The sequence below is a fragment of the Aethalodelphis obliquidens genome, unplaced genomic scaffold (assembly GCF_003676395.1).
Source record: "Aethalodelphis obliquidens isolate GAN/ISIS:26980383/991018 unplaced genomic scaffold, ASM367639v1 scaffold80, whole genome shotgun sequence".
Taxonomy (NCBI): Eukaryota; Metazoa; Chordata; class Mammalia; order Artiodactyla; family Delphinidae; genus Aethalodelphis; species Aethalodelphis obliquidens.
In genome coordinates, this window is record NW_020838024.1 from 4,192,797 (window position 1) to 4,215,793 (window position 22,997).

At 41.7% G+C, this 22,997-nt stretch overlaps 1 protein-coding gene across 2 annotated transcripts in view; it reads left to right on the forward strand.

The window, feature by feature from the left end:
• The first annotated feature begins 14,609 nt into the window (after positions 1 to 14,609).
• ADAMTS12 (ADAM metallopeptidase with thrombospondin type 1 motif 12) overlaps positions 14,610 to 22,997 on the forward strand; it is a 383,295-nt gene continuing 374,907 nt past the window's right edge. For both annotated transcript variants that reach the window (XM_027092637.1, XM_027092636.1), the window contains exon 1: positions 14,610 to 15,004. In XM_027092637.1, the coding sequence (XP_026948438.1) occupies positions 14,878 to 15,004 (127 nt within the window). In that variant the 5' untranslated portion in view covers positions 14,610 to 14,877. The remainder of the gene's footprint in view (positions 15,005 to 22,997) is intronic.

The window sequence follows — 22,997 nt, forward strand, 5'->3', positions numbered from 1 at the left end:
ACAGATTGTTTCCTGTAATTGGTATCTAGTCTCATAGCGCTGTGGTTGGAAAACTTGATACGATTTCAATTTTCTTAAATTTACCAAGGCTTGATTTGTGACCCAAGATATGATCTATCCTGGAGAATGTTCCATGAGCACTTGAGAAGAAAGTGTATTCTATTGTTTTTGGTTTGAATGTCCTATAAATATCAATTAAGTCTATCTTGTTTAATGTATCATTTAAAGGTTGTGTTTCCTTATTTATTTTCATTTTGGATGATCTGTCCATTGGTGAAAGTAGGGTGTTAAAATCCCCTATTATGACTGTGTTGCTGTCGATTTCCCCTTTTATGGCTCTTAGCATTTGCCTTATGTATTTAGGTGCTCCTATGTTGGGTGCATAAATATTTACAATTATTATATCTTTTTCTTGGATTGATCCCTTGATCATTATGTAGTGTCCTTCTTTGTCTCTTGTAACAGTCTTTATTTTAAAATGTATTTTGTCTGATATGACAGTTGCTACTCCAGCTTTCTTTGATTTCCATTTGCATGGGATAACTTTTTGCATCCTCTCATTTTCAGTCTGTATGTGTCCCTAAGTCTGAAGTTGGTCTCTTGTAGACAGCATATATACAGGTCTTGTTTTTGTATCCATTTGGCCAGTCTATGTCTTTTGGTTGGAGCATTTAATCGATTTACATTTAAGGTAGTTATCAATATGTATGTTCCTATTATCATTTTCTTAATTGTTTTGTGTTTGTTATTGTAGGTCTTTTCCTTCTCTCATGTTTCCTGCCTAGAGAAGTTCCTTTAGCATTTGTTGTTAAGCTGGTTTGGTGGTGCTGAATTCTCTTAGCTTTTGCTTGTCTGTAAGGGTTTTAATTTCTCTGTTCAATCTGAATGAGGTCCTTGCTGGGTAGAGTAATCTTGGCTCTAGATTTTTCCCTTTCATCTCTTTAAATATGTCCTGCCACTCCCTTCTGGCTTGCAGAGTTTCTGCTGAAAGATCAGCTGTTAACCTTATGGGGATTCCCTTTTATGTTATTTGTTGCTTTTCCCTTGCTGCTTTTAATATTTTTTCTTTGTGTTTATTTTTTGATAGTTTGATTAATATGTATCTTGGCATGCTTCTCCTTGGATTTATTCTGTATGAGACTCTCTTCGCTTCCTGGACTTGATTGATTATTTCCTTTTCCACATTAGGGCAGTTTTCAACTATAATCTCTTCAAGTAGTTTCTCAGTCCCTTTCTTTTTCTCTTCTTCTTCTGGAACCTCTATAATTTGAATGTTTGTGCATTTAATGTTGTCCCAGATGTCTCAGAGACTGTCGTGAATTCTTTTCATTCTTTTTTCTTTATTCTGCTCTCAGTAGTTATTTCCACTCTTTTATCTTCCAGGTCACTTATCCGTTCTTCTGCCTCAGTTAATCTGCTATTGATTCCTTCTAGAGAATTTTTTATTTCATTTATTGTGTTGTTCATCATTGTTTGTTTGCTCTTTAGTTCTTCTAGGTCCCTGTTAAACGTTTCTTTTATTTTCTCCATTCTATTTCCAAGATTTTGGATCATCTTTACTATTGTTATTCTGAAATGTTTTTCAGGTAGACTGCCTATTTCCTCTTCATTTATTTGGTCTGGTGGGTTTTTACCTTGCTCTTTCATCTGCTGTGTGTTTCTCTGTCTTCTCATTTTGCTTAACTTACTGTGTTTGGGGTATCCTTTCCGTAGCCTGTGGTTTTGTAGTTCCCATTGTTTCTGGTGTCTGCCCCCAGTGGCTAAGGTTGGTTCAGTGGGTTCTGTAGGCTTCCTGGTGGAGGGGACTGGTGCCTGTGTTCTGCTGGATGAGGCTGGATCTGATCTTTCTGGTGGGCAGAACCACGTCTGGTGGTGGGTTTTGGGGTGTCTGTGAACTTATTATGATTTTAGGCAGTTTCTCTGCTAATGGTAGGGTTGTGTCCCTGTCTTGCTAGTTGTTTGGCATAGGGTGTCCAGCACTGTAGCTTACTGGTCAGTGGGTGGACCTGGCTTTTAGCATTGAGCTGGAGATCTCTGGGAGACCTTTTGCCATTTGACATTACATGGAGCCAGGAGGTCTCTGGTGGACCAATGTCCTGAACTCGGCTTTCCCACCTCAGAGGCACAGGCCTGACACCTGGCCAGAGCACCAAGACCCTGTCAGTCACATGGGTTTCTTCTGGCCTCTGCTACTGGCCAGCAATCCTTGGCATTCCTTGGCTTGAGGCAGAATAACTCCAATCTCTGCCTCAGTAGTCACATGGCATTCCTCCTGGGTCTCTGTGTCCAAATTTCCCTCCTCCTTACGGTCATTCCTCTTGCAGTCTGCAGTCTCCCTCCACCCAGTCTCTATTTACACCTGGAAACAGGAGGCACTCATGCGCAGGTGGAGTAGGATATCCCAGGGATGCAGTGGTGTCTGCGGTTGACACCAAGGAATTGAAGGTGTTGTCTCCTCATTGTAGTTTTGATTTGCATTTCTCTAATAATTAGTGATGTTGAGCATCTTTTCATGTATCTGTTGGCCATCTGTATGTCTTCTTTGGAGAAATGTCTATTTACATCTTCTGCCCATTTTTATTATATCTTGTAGTTTCAAATTGCATTTCCCTAATGAAAAATGATGTTAATAATCTTTTCATAGGTTTATTAGCTATCTTTTGTGAAGTTCTCATTTAAGTATTTCACCTATTTTTATTGGTTGTTTGTCTTTTTCTTACTGAGTTGTAAGAGATCTTTATATATTTAAGAGACACGCCATTTTTCAGATATATGTTTTGTAAATATTTTCTCCTTGCCCATGACTTACCTTTTTATCTTCATCACAGTGTTTTTGATGAAGGCCAATTAATTGATTTCTTTTCTTTTAGCATTTGTATTTTGGGGTTTTATTTAAGAGATCTTTGCCAAACCCAAGTTAAGTAAGGATTTCTCCCAAGTTTTCTTCTAAAATTCGATATATTTAGCTCTTAAATTTCACTTGAAAGAGAAATATGATGTCTTTGAAGTTAATTTTTGTATATGTTGTGATTTCAGGGTCAAAGTTAATTTTTGTTCATGCATTTAATTTATACAGTTCTTTCAGCATCACTTATTGAAATCATTTTATATATATATATATATATATATATATATATATATTTCTGTCTTTTCAGATTATTTTCCCTTATAGTCTATTACAAAATATTGAGTACAGTTCCCTGTGCTATACAGCAGGTCCTTGTTGGTTATCTATTTTTTATGTAGTAGTGTGTATATGTTAATCCCATGAAGGCTTGCTTTTAAGTTTTGCTAAGTGAGACCAGGACAACATTTATTCCAGGTATAATTTTGTTCCACTATTGAGGCAACATCCTTCTGATGCCTTGTGTATTGTAAGGCTATTTTCCAATTTGACTGGTGGGAAAGCAAACTATTTCTAGCACTGTGTAATCACTGGAGTTGTTCCACCTGAATCTTTCCAGTGTTTTCTTTTATTAAATTATTCCTCCTGCTTCAGTTAGTTTATTCCCATGCATGGGCTGAGAAGTACTCAGTTAAAGGCTTGCAGGGAATCTGCTACACATTTCTGAGACTCTCTCTACATGCAGCAGACCTCTCTGTGCATGTCTCTCCTCTTCCATAATCTGTCCGGCAAACTCTTAGCTACTTTGGCTTCCTCGAATTCCTAACTGCATCCTCAATTCAGAGAGACCATTAAGCTGTTTGGGGTCCCCCTCCCTGCACTGCAGCCTGGAAACTCTCTCTAGGCAGTAATCTGGGTAATTGCTAGGCTCGCATCACTTGTTTGCCTTCTTTCAGGGATTGTAGTTCTGTGCTGCTTGTTGTAGTGTCCGAAACCATGGTTTCATATATTTTGCCCATTATATTTTTAGTCATTTACACCAAAAGGGAAAATTGCATTTCTGTTACCCCATCAAGATTGAAACTGGAAATCCCTTTTCCTAGATATTACATCCTGTTTGTGTAAGGTTGGGAGTGTCTCTACAATATCCTCCTCAAGCCACATATCTTCAGGATTCTAGTTTAAAAACATCTGGCATTTATCAGAGAGAAAGATAGTTGAAGTACTTTTAATTGCTGACTTGTAGCGTGAACTTTTTTTTTTAAATAAAATTATTTATTTATTTATTTATCTTGGTTGCATTGGGTCTTTGCTGCTGTGGGCGGGCTTTCTCTAGTTGTGGCAAGTGGGGACTACTCTTCGTTGTGGTGCGCGGGCTTCTCACTGCAGTGGCTTCTCTTATTGCGGAGCATGGGCTATAAGCATGCAGGCTTCAGTAATTGTGGCACGTGGGCTCAATAGTTGTGGCTCGCGGGCTCTAGAGTGTAGGCTCAGTAGTTGTGGTGCACAGGGTTAGTTGCTCTGTGGCATGTGGGATCTTCCCGGACCAGGGATCGAATCCGTGTCCCCTGCATTGGCAGGCAGATTCTTAACCACTGTGCTACCAGGGAAGTCCCAGTATGAACTCTTGATTAAATATTACCTAACACTTCTCAAGGTTCATATCGTTTTTCTAGGGTGTACATTAAAAGTAATACATACCAATATTATTGATAAAAAAATATTTTGAAGTAAATTGTAGATATTGTATCCCCTTCTCCCCAGTAAAAATTTGCCTGTGACGTGGGATGTTGGTTTCACTTTCCAAATCCTCACCAGCAGAGCGCCAGCCAGGGGTTCTTCTTTCTTGTCTATGTGCTAAGATTAGATGCTGGAGCCAGGACCATGTGCAGAAGTGACAGAGAGGGGGTGCTCAGAGTGCTGCCACAGTCCCTTGAGCAGTGGCCGATGCCCCACCTTCTGCTGAGGTACATATTGTCTGTTGTAACAAGTATCAGTGCTAACAAACCCCTCCTTGCTGCAGTGACTGGTGATTTCTATTGTTACGTTTGCTTTTAACAAATACACACAGGAGAGTACTTATTCCTGAGGGCAAAGAGAGGAGAGGATAGTCTAATACTAAGACCAGAATCGATTTCCCAAGGTCAGGTGGGATTGAGGAGAGGAAGCCAACTCTTAACAGAGGGGCGTTTCCATGGGCATCAAGGCAGATCATTCCCCAGAATATTCTCCAGTAAGTCACCCACCCACACACCCATCCTCCGATCAAATATTCATTTACCATTTTTATCTTTGAGGGAAATGCAGAAATAAAACATAGTCTGTACCTTCAGTTTATAATCAAGTGGAAAATCAATCATAACCAGTCATAAGATTCATTAACCTGAATCTCACTGCAGGAAATGCAGCTCCAGTTGTCACTTTTTAAGTCACCACATGATAGCATCACTTCTTTCTATAAGACTTTCATAGACTTCTGCCTGTCTTACACACTAAGCCATATGTTCAATAAATATAGCCTGTGTACTGAATTTTCTCACACTGGGTTGCAAAGGCTCCATCCGTCTATCCATACACACATCACCTCTCTCCCCTTCAAAAGATGAATCGCAGCACCTTAATCTGATCACGGCCACTGCAGGAAGCAGTGACTGAATCAATACAACCCTTTGCTCTTGGGGACCTCTCAGGAGACTTGGTACAGATTTAGCAGGACAGCAAAACAAGTAACTAATAGTGCGAGTCTGTGTTATCAGCAACACTCAGAGGGCTATGAAGCAACAAAGGAGGCCTTCTCGTTGCCAAGGAGGCAACCCTGGCAGCACCATTTGGAGAGAACAGCCAGGGTGGATAAAGGTGTTAGCAGAGTACCCTCCCCTCTGCCAGCCATCCCCTGGGCCTCGCGAGAGCACTGAGTCTGGCTATCCGTGCTCTGGAGAATCAAAGTGCTACAAAGACCCATCCCATGGCTGTGAAGATAACCTCTCCTTGGGTCTGGCAGGGGAGTTTATCTTTACACCACCATCAAGAGATCTTTTATCTTAATCCAGGGTCCACTTCAAAGATGATTTTTCATTATTTTGATGTGTATCTTTTAAAGTACTTCATCCTGAGGAGAAATATATACTGTCCATGGAAATAAAGTTTTTTTGAGCAATTAGGGACCTTCATAAATGTTGAGGAAAGATCTCTAACATGAACTAGTGGTATGCACACATCTGCCTGGTTTTAGATGAGGTGCCCATGACTAAGCTTTATTTCCATCATTTTTTCCAGTGGTTAGCAGATAAAGTAATAACAAAGTGAATGAATAGACAAATTGTGGTAGATCCATATGATGGAATACTATGCAGAAATAAAAAGGAGCAGAGTATTGGCACACAAAACATACAAATAATTATGCTGAATGAATGAAGACGGATAAAAGTGAGTATATACTATACGACTCCATTATGTAAAGTTTTAGAAAATGCTAATCTCCAGTGAAGGAAAGCAGGGCAGTGGCTTCCTGTGGTTGGGGGTGATGCAAGTAGGGACAGGAGGAAGGGATTACAAAGGAGCAAGAGGAAACTTCGGGTCTGACACATACACACACACACAAACACACACATACACACACACGCTTGCACACACATGTACATGTCAAATTTTATTGTGGTGATGGTTTCACAAGTGTGTATGTACAAACACATGAAATGGTATACTTTAAACATGTTCAGTTTATTTATGTTAGTTATACCTCAATAAAGCAAAAAAAAAAAGAGTGGGTACTATTATTATGTATCCTTATTGTTACCTGAACTAATCTCATTTACTCACTTCAAAGTTTCTTAAGGGCACAGTTGATGTTCTGCTCTCAATGATCCCAGGAAGAGATCAAAGAACAGTGATAAATACTGACACTTAGCTAGTCTCTGATGAGAACCTCAGCCCAGTCTACTTGTAGGCTCTGGTTGAGCTCAGCATGTTCAGAGAATATAAAGAATGAGGTGAGCTAGGGTTGTGGACATTCCTTGGTACTCCCATCCCTTCCTGACACCACTCTCCATGACAATTTCTAATTTGGTCAGGTTTCAAGGACCTTGACTGAGCTACAGTTATTGAGTTGGCCAAAAAGTTCGTTCAGGTTTTTCCGTAAGACTTTTTTCCAAAAAGTCCGTTACGGACTTTTTGGCCAACCAATATCAGTGGGTGGAGTTATTGCTTCTTAACTGAACAAACTCAGTCTTTGGTCTCTTTCTTCCATTTTTTCTTCCACAAAGGTGGGTATAGAGAGCAAGGACTCCTCTCCTGTCCTTACCTCCAGTTAGAGCTAGTGAATCACTGTGGTATATTGATTTCGAAGGTACCACACTTTCCTGATTCTCTTCTTACCTTGTTGGCCACACTTCAATCTTCTTTGCTGATTCCTCTTTATTTCATCCCCCCACCAATGTTTTAACCCATTAGGGCTGCTGTAACAAACATACCATAGACTGGGTAGCTTATAAATAAGAGATATTTATTTCTCACAATTCTGGAGCTTGGGAAGTCCAAGATCAAGGCAATGGAACATTCAGTGTCTGGTGAGACATGCTTCCTGGTTCAGAGAGAGCCATCTCTTGCTGTGTCCTCACATTGTGGATGGGGGAGGGGCCTCTCTGGGTTCTCTTTTATAAGGATGCTAATCCCATTCAAGAAGGCTCTGCTCTCATGACCTAATCACTTCCCAAAGACTTCACCTCCTAATGCCATCACATTGGGGGTTAGAATTTCACCATACGAATTTTGGGAAGACACAAATATTTAGTCTACAGTACCCAGAGTACAGTCCTCATGCCTCTTTTCTTCTCTGCTACATTCATACATTCTATTTCATGGCTGTCAATATCATCTATATACCTATGATGTCCATATGTACACCTTCAATCTGAACCTCTCTGAACTCTAGACTTGTATATCCAATGGCCTTGTTGACATTTCCTTTCAAATGTCTAAGAGACGTCTTAGCATGTCTCCAACTGAGCTTCTGATTTCCCCACCCTTATCAAACCTATTCTACCTTCCATCTTCCTCATCTCAATTATTGGCAATTCTGTACCTTGTCATCATCCTTGAGTTCTTTCTTTCTGTTATACCATACATCCAATTCATTAGAAAGTCTTGTTGGCTCTACCTTCAAAATAAATCCAGAATCTGAGTAATTCCCACCATGTCTTTTGCTACCACCTGATGTAACCCACCATTATCTCTTACCAGAGTTAATGCAATAACCTCCTAACTGCTCTCTGTGCTCCTGCCTTTCCCTCCCTACAGCCATTCTCAACCCAGCAACCAAAGAGATCCTTGTAAATCCTAAGTCACTTCTCTATTCAAAACCAGCAATGGCTTCTTAATTTGCTCAGGGTAAAATTTAAAGTCGCCACTAGGGATCTTCATGCTTTCCCTTCTCTCCCTCTCCCACCACTCTCCCCTTGCCTGCATGCTCCAGCCACACCACACTCCTCAATTTTCCATGTCCTCCTAGCATATTTCTTCCCAATTGAGGATCTTTGCTATTACTGTTTCCCTGGCCTGGAATATTCTTCTACCAGATAGCTATTTTCCTCAGAGTCTTATTTTTTTCAGGTTTCTGTTAATATCATCTTAGTAGGGAGGCCATTTTTGGCCCCCTTATATAAAATAGAAACCCACCCCTCTCAGTCACTCACTGTCCTCCTTAGCCTGCTTATTGTTCTCTGCTGCTCTTACCACTATCTTACATAGTACATATTTGTTTGTTTGTTTATTTCCTTTACCCCTGATTCCCACAACCTCAAACTAAGACATATTCAAGCATGAGGAAAGAGTCTCCATTTCCTTCATTGCTATACTCTCAATGCCTGGACATAGTAGGCAATCAATAAATATTTGTTGAATGAATAAATGAGGTATTCTCTTTTTGCTAAGGTAGTAGTATTCAAAGGTTCCCTGATACATTCCATCCCTAATTTCTTCCTCTCTTTGGGAACAATGAGCGCACTATTCTTTAATTCAGGCTTAATCTTTAAGGCAGAGTGTTAGAAAAGGACTGGTGCCCATGTGGTTCAGGACCAACATAGGACCAGTCTGACAATGGTAACATCCACAGCTGTCAGCATGGGTGCTCAGAGACTACCATACATGGGCACTTAATTGACTACTAACCTCTCATTATTAGGCTTCTCTAATTCCCAATTCTATAGCATCTCCACCAAGTGTTAAATTATTTTAAAGAATGAGAACAGATTGTTACATTTGATGTTTTTTATTTAGAAGCAATCTCAAACTTACAGAAAAGTTGGAAGAGAAGTTAAAAAAAAGCAGAAAACATTTTGTGTTCTAAATTATTTAAGTTGTCAACTAGATGTCTCATCACCTTCAAATATTGATACTTTAAGGTATATACCTCTAACAAACAAGGACATTCTTCTACAAAACCACAACAATCACAATCAGGAAATTAAGTGAAACAGTACTACCATCCAATCCTCTGTCCCCTTTCAAGTTTCACTAATTGATCCAACAATGTCTTTTGTAACAAAAGGATCCTATTCAGACTCATGTGTTGCATTTAATTGTCATATCTCTTTGGTCTCCTTCAATCTAGAAGAGTTTTTCAGTTTTCTTTTGATTTTCATGGCCTTTTGAAGATAAAAAGCCAGCTATTTTGTAGAATGTCCCTCAATTTTGCTTTGTCTGATGTTTCCTCATTGTTAGATTCAGGCTATATATCTCTGGCAGAGGTTTCACACAAATGATTTTGTTCTCACTGAAGCCTATCAGGGAGTGTGCAGTTTTGATTTTCCACCTCACTGATGCTGTTTACTTTGTTAACTCGATTAAGGTGATACCTGCTAGGTTTCTGCACTCTACTCTTTTGAGTACTTTATAATTAATAAATATTTGGGAGGAGGTACTTTAAAATTATATAAAGATTCCGTCCATCAGCAACCTTTCTATTCATTTATCTATTTGTATCAGTATGGATTCATGGTTCTTATTTTATGTCTAATAACGTATTACTATTGTGTATTTTTGCTTAAACTTTCCTAGATTCGGCTAGTGGGTGCTCTTTCATGCTAGCTCCTCTCTCCTTTTGATGTGCTCTCATCTTTCTTTGAGTCTTTCTTTGTTGTTGTTGGCTTTTGTTGTTGTTTTTTTTGTTTGTCTTTTTGTTTTTTGAGCAATAAAATGATTCAGGCTCATCTTCTGGCTTTTCTCTAAGCCATTTTTTTAATGGCTTTTCTCTAAGCCATTTCTTTAAGGAGTCCTAGTTCCTTTAGTGGAGAATGGTATTTAGAATCCAAGATCTGAGTGTCAGACGTGTTCATTGCTTTTGGGGTGTTGCTCCAACATACTCAAACAGACAGGCCTAGGGAATATATGTACGCATACACACATATACGTAACACTTATGCACATTTATATCTTTATTTCTGTATACATCGATACATACATCAACGGCTATGGGTTCCAACTATGGATTCAGTTACAATACAACATCACAGAATTCATTCTACTTTTTTCTCTTTTCTGACTGGTACTTCCCTTCACTGGCAGTGAGAAACTTGACTCCCATTATCCTTGCTGTGTTAACTTATTTAATCAATCCCCCTGTATGTAACCAACCTCCAGTCACTGCCTCAGTTGCCACCATCACCCCACACCTCCTTACCCTGCCAGTATTTCAACACCCTGCTGGGACATCCCCTCTTAGGGGGGTGCCCTTCTCACTCTGCTCTGGCTCTGATACAACTCATTGGGCAGCTATCCTACACAGATGTCCCTTTTACATTGCTGAGGCTCTGACCCCTTTCCACAAGCCCTATCCCCCCCTTACCCCACCTGGGCTCCCTCTGGGAGACCACCCATGTGGATCTCCTTCCATCAACCCTAGTAAACCCTTGTTACATTTCATTTTGATTAGGCTTAAGTTGATCCCAAACTGATGTTACTTTCCATTTACTGCAACATTTTGATCCAAGTGCTGCACCTTTTTTTTTCTGAGATGCACTGTTTTCTTTCAGCCAATAGTATGTTTTTATAATCAGGGATCCATGGCTTTCTCAGCCATGGCTTTCAAAGGGGCATTGGCATGACATTGTTTCTTTAATCAAATGGATTAATTACAATGTCTGAGGAATGGTCCAACGGCATCCACTTAGTACAAAGCCAGGTAGCTTTACAAAATCTGCAATGAATAGATTCTAGGGTCTTCAAATTGAGCCAGGAAGACAAACTCCCTGGGTGTTGGGAATGTACAGAGTGCACAGTGCTTATTATTGATCCGATTATACGTTGAATACAAATGGGTGGAAGAATAAAAGTGAACTGACAGTCCTGAGGGTTACAAATACCATCCCCATCTTCTTTCAAGGACTGCAGAGAGGTTTAAAAGAAAATAGTACTTGTGACAACAATATTAAAATGTATGATTTTTGAAGGTAATGTTTTTTGACTTCCAAGCACAGTTAAGGTCTAACTACGCTCGAAAACCTCAGAGGAAGACTCTTCTCCCTTCCATCCTCTGACTTGGCTTACGAAAATAACTTTGTAAACTATAGAGTATGATACTTTGATTGCCGTTATGAGGTGGTGGTTGTGGTATTTGGGTAGGACTAACAGATGTTAATTCTCTTTTTGTGGCATATTCATTTGTAATACTTGGGGCCAAGTCAGGCTTGGTTTTCTTGGCTGATGTCAGTTTTTTGTCTTTCCAGCGTTAATGACAGCTTTGAAAAATGCCTTGAGCTAATTTTCCTTGAATTTCAGCCATCCCTTGTTCTTCTACAGGTTTTTAAGGAAAGTATGAATTTTTTATGCCTTATTTGCTTATGTAACAGAGGAAACTCTTTGTGAAACATTTTAGATATTTTGTCTCAATTTGTTTTTTTACATGGAAAACACTTTACCATAAGAACTAAACCACTACCTGAGACACTATGATAATGTCTATATGTTGGTATTCTTAGTTCCTTCACTCTCTGTGGATGAAGACATTACAAGGAAGTGAGACAGTTCTATATTTGATTCTACCTGGTGTCTTGGCTAAGTCTTTTCATTTCTCCGACCTTCACTGCTTCACCCTAGCTTTCCGCTTCATGGTGATGTGATCCTAGGCAGTTATTAACCTTTCAGTGTCTGTTTTCTCATCTGCAATCCAAAGATAATAATATTACCTGCCTAATTAATAGGTTTTTGTGAAGATTAAATAAAGTAATGCAGACACAGGGCAATGCCCAGTAAATAGTCAGCATGTAGTAAATGTTTGCTGTTCCTACCTCTTATTTAACAGTTGGATTTTACATGTGTTTGTAGTTTTTCTTCAATGGTAGCATATTTGCATCAGCCATGGGATATTTTGGAGACTATGCACTGCTTCACAGCTGTGCTCTCTATAGAGGACATATCAGGAAAGGCAGTTGGCTTTTTTATTGCTACCAACCTTGGTCACCAAAAGGATTTGTTTCCTTTTCCCACTGAGCAGAGGAAAAGTTGAGCAGGATTAATTCTTCCCTCTACCCTGAGTTAACACCAGGCTTTGGAGGAATTTTATAAATTCTGGAGAAAGTAAGAGGAACTCAGTCTTGGAATGATAGCAGGATGCATATATGTGCTGAGCCATGTTGAAAACTTGCTGAAATTGGAGACGTGAATTGGTAGTTGCACCAGTAGGTGCAATTATGTGAGTCGCTTCCACAGTACTTGGAAAAAAAAAAAAAAAGCAGAGAAAAGACCCTGAAAAAGAATATATATATATGTATAACTGAATCACTCTGCTGTACACTTGAAACAAACACAACATTGTAAATCAACTAGACTTCAATTTAAAAAAAAAAAATTGGGGCTTCCCTGGTGGCGCAGTGGTTGAGAGTCCACCTGCCGATGCAGGGGACACGGGTTCGTGCCCCGGTCTGGGAGGATCCCACATGCTGCAGAGTGGCTGGGCCCATGAGCCATGTGAGCCATGGCCGCTGGGGCTGTGCGTCCGGAGCCTGTGCTCCGCAAAGGGAGAGGCCGCAACAGTGAGAGGCCTGCGTACAGAGAAAAAAAAAAAAAGAAGAAAGAAGAAGAAACAGAAGGAGGAAGAAGAGGAGGAGGAGAAGGGCAAGGAGGAGGGGAAGAGGAGAAGACGGAAAGAAACAAAGAGTTCTAGCCCAAAGTGGTTCTTCAGTGCCTTTGCAACTGCCCTACTGTTGGGTCTTCATGACATTTCACTAGACATGCCTGTCTTCTCTGTATCCCCTTTGGACTCAAGCTATGCTCTTCTTCCCTAATATTTATGTCACAGAACAAGAGGCTCAGAGCAGTTCTATGACTGGCCTATGACAGCACAATATAACCTGTAAAGTATGGCAAAGAGGATAAGGTTGCAGATGGAATTAAGGTTGCTAATCAGCTGACTATAAGATAAAAAGATTAAGCTGGATAATCTGGGTGGATCTAACATAATCACAAGGGTCCTTATAAATGGAAAAGGGAAGAAAAAGGGATAGTGTCAGGATGATGCGACTTAAGAGACCCAGCTGGCCCTTACTGGCTTTGAAAATGGCGGAAGGAAAGGAAAGGGCCTCGGGAAAGGAATGCAGCTGGGCTAATGCCTTGATTTAGCCTGGGGAGACCCGTCTCAGACTTCTGACCACCAGCACTGGAAGATACTAAATCTGTGTTGTTTTGAGTCACCAAACTTTTGGGAATTTGTAATGGCAATAACAGGAGTCTTATACCTACCCCTTGAAATGTCGTGGTGTGTATGTATCCAGTCTGAAGTCCTTCAAACTACCCGCCCCAGGCTTGTGAGGACCACCTTGTACTTGGATCACTGTTTGACTTGGCCGCACTGGCCGTGGGCAAGGTTGGATGAGTTGGTACCCTGCCCCCCTCCTCTCACTGAGCACGTATGGATGGCTGGAAGCCATGGAGAACCAATATGGGGCCAAATTCCTCCTGAATGGAATAAGGAGGCCCGTTTCAGCCCAGAGGTGAAAACCTTGGCTGGATTATCCCAGGAAGTTCTCAGGATGCCTGACAAGCACCCTAGTTTGCAGCATTAGCTCGTTGAGGTAAAGCTTGAGCCCCTGAATGGTTTCCCCTTCCGAGGACAGCCTGTGCAGGTGAACTGGAGAAATACCATGACACCTTCTTGGGCTGACTTACTTCCTCTGCTCTCCGGGTTTCGTTTTGGGTGAGTGGAGGTAGGCTTAGGAAATTAGAAAAGCACTAGAGAGACCTGCAGACTCAGAGTGGCTCATGGTCCTGTGGTCCTATGCATAGCCTCATGGTACAGATGAAGGGACTTGTCCAGGGTTGAACTAGCATTTGAACAGACCATTTCCCTTTGTGTGACTTGGCAAAGAGAAAAATTGCATGTTACTTTTTCAAATGAAAGCCCTAGCCGGGCCTGGAAGAGAATCGCAGAGACCGTCTGAGGAGCCTTGCTAGAGCAATGGTGGGAAAAGTTCGGGAACTGGGAAAGGCCGGAAAGGGGGCAGCACTGAGCTGAGGAGGGTCAGGGAGTGGGGTCCTCTCTGCCCCATCCCTGCGCTCAACATTTTCCGCCTGTATGAGGGGCTGGCCTGGGGGGGCCTCTCACTCGGAGTCCCGCCCAGGGTGACTCTTCCCGGGGCTCCCCTATTTGGCCGGCTTGGCCGGGCTCTGGGCGGGGCCGGCGGAGCGCGGGGGTGGGAGTCCCGGAGGAAGATGCGCGGAGCTGTCTGCGAGGAGGCCTGGCGCCCAAGGCAGAGGGGTGGGGATCGGGGGTGGGCTGCGCCCTCCCGCTCTGACCCATTCCGCACCCCACGGAAAGCAGACGCTGTCAGCTGAATCACTCCACTTTCGGGAGGAGGGAGGGGACGGAAAGGCAACTAGCCCCTTTCTGCTTAAAAGAGCAGAGGGAGATCGTGGGCAGCCTTGCAGCTTCCCCCTCCCCACTCCTGGACCATGCACCCCTGCATCTTCTTGCTCGGCCACAGGCGAGGACTTGATTTCTTGAGCTAAAACTTGTTGACTTTTCTCTCCGCAACAACTGAACCATGCCATGTGCACAGAGGAGCTGGTTTGCAAAGCTCTCCGTGGTGGCTCAGCTCCTAAACTCGGGGGCCCTTTGCTATGGGAGACAACCTCAGCCGGGCCCTGTGCTCTTCCCGGACAGGAGGCAAGGTTAGTGGCTTTTCTTTATTTCCTTTGAAAACCGCAGGGGTAAGACGCGAGCAAAGTTGGTTGCTCTCTTTTCCCTTCCCCCACTCGGCTGAGCTCCGCAAAGACGTTTGGCTGAGTTGCGAGGAAATCTGGGCTGGGAGCATCTTGCATTTCAGTGCTGAAGGTGTAGATTCCTTACTTTTTACCGAAAGGCGAGGATCCACATCTCTTTTACACTGAGGATGCTGCAGTGAAGACTCTAGAGGTAGCTCGGAACCACCCCCAACTGTCTCTTTTGTCTCTTCTGAATGCTGCACTGTTTCAATCCCTACTTTTCAGATGCTGAAAACGGAAAATGATTTTTTTTTAAAAAGTTCCAACTGTCCACTGGCAGTCATTGCCATGTTTTTAGTTAGTTTGAAACTTCTGATGAGGTAAGGGGAAATGTGATTCCAACCCCCCCTGCTGAGTGAGCTTGGCTGTGTTTTCCTGGAAAGATTTAGGGCTGTGTTGTAAAAATAACAGACCTTTTAGAGAAAATTTCCTACCATAGGGGCGCACCTTTCCCTGTCCTGTCTTGCTGGTCACAGCTGGCTGCTTCTCTTTCAGAATTTCATGGAACTCTACAATGCTATAGAAAGCATTGGAGGAGTTGTGATGGAAAATTTGTTATTATTATTATTGTTGTTGTTGTTATTATTATATATTTTTAAAACCTAACACCCTGAGCAGGATGGTATTGTTGCCTCTGTTTTTTTTATTGGACTTGCAAGGGTCAGACACACTTTTCTGTTTGGTGGGGAGTTCGTTGGACTTCTGAGGGGAAACAGTCATGGCAGCAGCAATGAACTGCGTGGCTGGAGTGTATCCCATGTGCCAGGACTGCTAAGGCACTCTGGTGTGTCAGCCTCTTGACCACTGACAACAGCTGCCTGGGGTGCAGGGACCACTGTTACCATCCCTGCTTTACACCCATAGAAGCTGAAGCTTGGGGACTTTACGGGCTTAGCTATGGTGGAGTGAGGTTTTAAACCCAGGTAGCCACACTCCAGAGGTTGGCTTCTTACAAGCAAGCAGCACTGTCCTAGAACAATAATAGGGACAACACACTCACACACACACACACACACACACACACACTCAGCACGGGGTTAGCATCCATTAAGTCCTGTGTCTGCTGACAGTGCTCAAGTCTCGGGAAGCTTCCATAGCCTCCTGACCCCCTTTAATGCCCAAGACCACTTGGGTGGCAAACATCACCAGCCTGACCTTGTTGAGGGTTTCTGCCTACGTTGCAAAGTTCAAATACTGCTGGAGACCTCATTTGCTGCTCACTTCCAGAGCCATCAGAAGCAGGTCCCTTTGCTTTCCTGGGAAGCCAGAACGAGCAAACCCTGGGGTGAGATGTCAGTCAGCCAGCACTTGCTTGTGTAAACGGTCCAGATACGATCTCCCACCCCCAAGTTTAAAATAGCGTTTGTTGTTCTTTGAAAAACAGCCCTTTTGTGAAAAGTCTCTCTTTTGCTGGCAGCACAAACAAAGCCTGCAAGCACTTCCCAGGGCATTTGGAGATGATTTGGTTCAAAGACACGCATTCTCCTGGGTTGGTTTTCAGCTCTGCTTGTTCCACATCTTTGTAAGCAAGTTCAGCTTAGTGTGGGACAGACTCCACTGGGACTTGCTTTCTCCTCTCTAAAAAGTGAGAGATGGTTGTCTTTCCCGGTCACCTTTAGGGTTATGGGCTGAGAGGAGTTGATACCGAAAAATAGCTGTACAGTACTCTGAGCTTATTAGTGATGCACAGATATATAGATTTAAAAAATAAGTTCCAAAAAAAGGTTCAGATTTTAATTAAAGACCTAAAATGTAAGACCTGAAACCATTGAAATCCTAGAAGAGAACATAGGCAGAACACTCTTTGACATAAGACGTAGAAATATTTTTTTGGAACTGTCTCCTAAGGCAAAAGAAACAAAAGCAGAAGTAAATAAATGGGACCTGATTAAACTTAAAAGCTTTTGCACAGCAAAGGAAACCATCAACAAAATGAAAAGACAACCGATTGAATGGGAGAAAATATTTGCAAATGATATAACTAATAAGGGGTTAAGATAAAAAAAATATATATATATACACACATATATATATATATAAAACTCAATATCAAAAAAACCAAACAACCCAATCAAAAAATGGGCAGAAGACCTGAATATACATTTTTCCAAAGAAGGTATAGAGATGGGCAACAGGCACATGAAAAGATGCTCAACATCAATAATCATCAGAGAAATGCAAATTAAAACCACGATGAGATATCACCTCACACCTTCCAGAATGGCTATCATCAAAAAGTCAACAAGTAATAAATGTTGGTGAGGATGTGGAGAAAATGGAACCTTTGTACACTGTTGGTGGGAATGTAAATTTGTACAGCTACGATGGAAAAGAGTATGGAGCTTCCTCAAAAAGCTAAAAATAGAACTACCATGTGATCCAGGAATTCCACTGCTGGGAAAATATTGGAAGAAAATGAAAACACTAATTCAAAAAGATACATGCACACCAGTGTTCATAGCAGCACTATTTACAACAGCCAAGGTATGGAAGCAATCTAAGTGTCCATCAATAGGTGAATGGATAAAGATGTGGTATATATATACAATGGAATACTACTCAGCCATAAAAAAGAATGAAATTCTGCCATTTGCAACAATGTGGATGGACCTAGAGGGTATTATGCTTAGTGAAATAAGTCAGAGAAAGACAGATATTATATGATATCACTTGTATGTGGGATCTAAAAAATAAAATGAATGAATGTAACAAAACAGAAATAGACTCACAAATATAGAGAATGGACTAGTGGTTACCAGTGGGGGAGAGAGGGGTAGGTTTAAGATAGAGGTAGCGGGTTAAGAGATACAAATTACTATGTATAAAATAAATAAGCTACAAGAGTATATTGTACAGCACAGGGAAATATAGCTATTATTTTGTAATAACTTCAAATAAATAAATAAAATTAAACTAGAAAAAAATTCAGATTTTTAAAAGTCTTTTCATCAAAATATTTGTTCTCAATCAACTCACCAGTGGATTTACAAGTAATCCCCATTTGGTTCAAAAGAGAAATTTCTGAGCAGATTTCCATGTAGAACTAAGAGAGAGAGAGGGAGAGAAGTGAGAGAATGAGAATAAGAATGAGGGCAAGCTAGTTAGAGAAGGAAACTCTTTTTTTAAATTTAATTTTATTGAAGTATAGTTGATTTACAATGTTGTGTTAATTTCTGCTGTACAGCAAGTTGATTCAGTTATACATATGTATACACTCTTTTTCATATTCTTTTCCATTATGGTTTATGGCAGGATATTGAATACAGTTCCCTGTGCTGTACAGTAGGACCTTGTTGTTTATCCATTCTCTATATAATAGTTTGCATCTGCTAATCCCAAACTCCCAATCCATCCCTCCCCCAACCCTTTGACAACAAGTCTATGCTCTATGGCTGTGAGTCTGTTTCTGTTTTGTAGATAAGTTCATTTGTGTCATATTTTAGATTCCACATATAAGTGATATCATATGGTACTTGTCTTTGTCTTTCTGACTTACTTCATTTAGTGTGATAATCTCTAGGTCTATCCATGTTGCTGCAAATGGCATTATTCCATTCTTTTTGATGGCTAAGTAATATTCCATTGTATATATGTAACACATCTTCTTTATCCATTCAACTGTCGATGGACATTTAGGTGTTTCCATGTCTTGGCTATTGTGAATAGTGCTGCTATGAATATAGGGGTGCATGTATCTTTTCAAATTAGAGTTTCATCTGGATATATGCCCAGGAGTGGCATTGCTGGATCATACGACAACTCTATTTTTAGCTTTTTGAGGAATTTCCATACTGTTTTCCATAGTGGCTGCACCAATTTACATTCCCACCAACACTGTAGGAGGGTTCCCTTTTTCTCCACACCTTCTCCAGGATTTGTTATTTTAGACTTTTTAATGATGGCCATTCTGTCCAGCGTGAGGTTGTACCTCATTGTAGTTTTGATTTGCATTGAGAAGGAAATCTTTAAGGCTTCCAGGGAATAGGATGACCAGAGCTTTGCCTCCACATGACCTGCTTGCTGCTTTGTAATTAAGCAATCTCCCTAGACTTCCATTTCCACTCTGACAACATTTTTGAATTGCACCCAAATTCTGAACATTTAAACTTTCAAATTACTTCAGATGTCATGTCTGCCATCCTCCTTATTTTTGCAGATGAGGAATGAGAGGCCCAGCTGGTCCGTCAGTCAACATGCATTTACTGAGCACCTACTCACTGCCGTTCCAGCAGCGGCATCAAGGGAGTCACACAGGGTCCTGCAGTAGGAGTCCGACTCAGAACCTCCATGACTATTGAGGTTCCTTCTAGTTCTAAGGGGCAGGCAGAGTCTGGATTTTAGATCTAGGAAGGACCATGGAAATAAATCCAATCCTTTCTGGGACTAGAAACAGGTAGATTGGGCAATCTCTGCCCACTATTCTTTCCACATCGCTCAGTGGTGACATACACAATTGTGTGATGACCTCCACAAGGCTCCCAATGAAGTATCAGAACAATAGGAAGTATTAATCTTGCATACAACACATGGCCTCTCTTCTATAGCTGACGATATCTCCTCAGGTTCGTTTTGCCCTGTACTGTTTACAAGTCACCGGTCACTTCCATGACCTCTTTTGCTGCTGACAACTCCATGAAGTTGAGAGGACCAGCACCTCATCCCATGTTAGAGACATGCTCCAGGTTGCACGGACTTGGGCGGAACCGAGGGAGCGCTGCAGTGCGTTTCAAGACCAATGTCATAATCATGTATTTATGCCATTTGCAAAAAATAACTTCTGCAAGGAGGAAATCATTTCAGATCTTAATGTAAGAAGAGCCTTCACAGGGCTTCCCTGGTGTGCAGTAGTTAAGAATACGCCTGCCAATGCAGGGGACACGGGTTCGAGCCCTGGTCAGGGAAGATCGCACATGCCGCGGAGCAACTGTGCACCACAACTACTGAGCCTGTGCTCTAGAGCCCGCAAGCCACAACTACTGAGCCCATGAGCCACAGCTACTGAACCTGTGAGCCACAATGGCCCCAGCCCTGTTGACACCCTACCTTGATGTCTGGCTCTCAGTGGTTGCCCCTTGAGAAGTAGTGAGAGCAAAGGTTAGGAGGTTGGGCTCTGGGGTCAGATTGCCACAGCAGGAATCCTCACTCCTCTTTATTGTCTTTTTACAGAGGTGGGGATGAAGGCTAAGACAAGGGACACTTGTTAATCATATTCCAGATCATTGTGAGGATGACCAAGACCAAATTGGTATACTCTAAATGCCATCTTTGACCATAAAAATGGGAAAAATTAGGAGTTATTATTATTTCCTGATATCTTATTTCTCCATCCCTGTCATATCCCCTCTGAACTCTGCTTTCTATTGGCCAGGACGAGAGCTAGCTCATCTTCCAAACTAAACACCTACTGAGAGAAAGCCAAGATGAGTGCAACCTCTCCCCATCGCCTGGAGCTTACATGTACTTAAGGCCACAGAGATCCCTAGTAGCCAAGTTTCTATCTTTATTTATATGTATTTTTGGCTGCACCTCGCGGCTTGCAGGAATCTTAGTTCCCCGACCAGGGACTGAAACTTCGACAGTGAGAGTGCAGAGTCCTAACCCCTGGACCGCCAGGGAACTCCCCCAATTTTCTATCTTTAATACCAAGAGTAAGTAGCTAGTGTTTAGATAGTGAGTGTTATCTGTCAAGCACCGTTCCAAATCTATTACATATATTACTACATTGAATTCTCACAACCACCCTAGGAGGGAATACTATTATTGTTATGCCCATTGTGTAGGTGAGGCAGGTGCAGCTGGGCCACCCCCGGAAGCTACACTCTGTAAGCGGCCTCCTGTTTCCATCCACACCTATTGGCAGATGTGGCTTAGCCGCTTCCTTTGCAGCAAAATCAAGAGGTGAAACTGGTCTTACCTCCCATTACTTCACCTGATAAAGAGGCAGTTATTTTCTCCATTTATTGCTGAGTGACTTGAGGCCTCTTAAAGAAGTCATGCAGTTCTTTTACTGTCAGATCATCATCCCCAGGGGCAGTGCTATTACCTCTCCTCTGCTATCCCCGCTGCCAAGTACAACTGCTTATGTACACAAAATGCAGTGGCCAAGAACATGATTTTGAAATAGGAAGCACAAGATTTTAATCCAAGTAACATTGCATGTTGGCTTTGTGACCTCTCTTACATTCTGTTTCTTTTTCTATGAAATGGGGATAGTAACTGAATCTGTGTCAGAGTCGTGGTGTGTATTAAATGAGGAGTATTGTAGCAAGTGTTCATTAAATGGTTATTATAATTATTATATGATTATACAACCAGCTTATGCTGGCTCTCTTAAAAGCACATTAGATCAAAAGCAACTGGGTCAAAAGCTGTATATGTATTTGCTCTTTTATTCTTTGGGCAATAGGTGCTGGGGTTTAGGCAAGTTAGTCTTTCTTTTTATATTTAAATCATGTTTAATTCTTTGAGATGTATCTTCAGAGACAGGTCCTATAAGGCAGCGGTCTCCAACCATTTTGGCACCAGGGACCGGTTTCGTGGAAGACGGTTTTTCCATGGACGGGTTGGGGGGTGTTTGTTCAAGCTGTAATGCGAGTGATGGGGGGAATGGTTCAGCAGGTAATGCGAGCAATGGGGGATGATAGGGAGAGGCAAATGAAGCTTCGCTCGCTGGCCCCCCTGCTCACCTCCTGCTGTTCGGCCCGGATCCTAACAGGCTGCGGACCAGCACAGGTCCATGGCCCGGGGGTTGGGGACCCCTGTTATAAGGGACATAAGAGCTTCTCTTGAGAGGAGCAAGCATCAGGACAGGACCACGTACAGGGGGTACCATTGTAGGATAATGGCTGTATTCAGTTGAATAAGACTTTTTCTGTCCCTTACTGCTCTCCACTGCTCCAACCCTGGAAGAGCCAGAGACATCACTGTGAATCATAGAAGAAAAGAGAAACATGAGGGAAATACTAGAGAAGCTGACTACATCCAACCTCAGCCAACCTGCCCATTCCCCGCTGAGGTCTGAACTCTGAAGGGCAGTGAAGCTCTGATACTAACGAGGTCCAGATATTCCTTGGGGAGCTGGCAGTACAGAGGCCTGAGTCAATTTGACTCCTAGTGTGTGGTACATTAACACTATTAATTTGTGTAAAACACCTTTCTTGTTTTGTTTATTTACGCATTTTGGTCCCCATTCTCCACTCCCATTCCTCTGCATAGAAAACCATTTTAATGGGTTCCATATGTATTTTTTTATTCGAGGATGTACTGGCAAACTCTGTGTTATTGTTTTTGCGTGTATTTTCCATGAATGTAAATGGCTCTGTATTAACTTGCTTTGTTTCTTATTTTTCACTGAGCATTGTTTTTAAGGTTTGTTCATGTTGCTTTTTGCTCTGTTGCTCTTAGTTGCTGCAGTCAGAAACAAGGGTCTGGACTTTTAATAGTCTCTTAAAAATCGAGACTATTGGTTAGTACCTAAGAGTGAAAACTGTGCTCTGTCTCATATTTCCCTCTTTCTTTCTTTTATTGAGGTATAATTGACCTACAACACTCTGTTAGTTCCAGGTACACAACATAGTGATTTAATATTTCTATACATTTCAAAATGATCACTGGTAAGTCTAGTTACCACCTGTCACCATACAAAGATATGACAATATTATTATTACTATTTTAGATTTTAGCAAAAGAATTTATTTTTTTTAAAATTTATTTAATTAATTAATTTATTTTTGGCTGTGTTGGGTCTTCATTACCGCACATGGGCTTTCTCTAGTTGTGACGAGCGGGGGCTACTCTTTGTTGCAGTGTGCGGGCTTCTCATTGCGGTGGCTTCTCTTGTTGCAGAGCACAGGCTCTAGGCGTGCAGGCCTCAGTAGTTGTGGCTCACAGGCTCAACAGT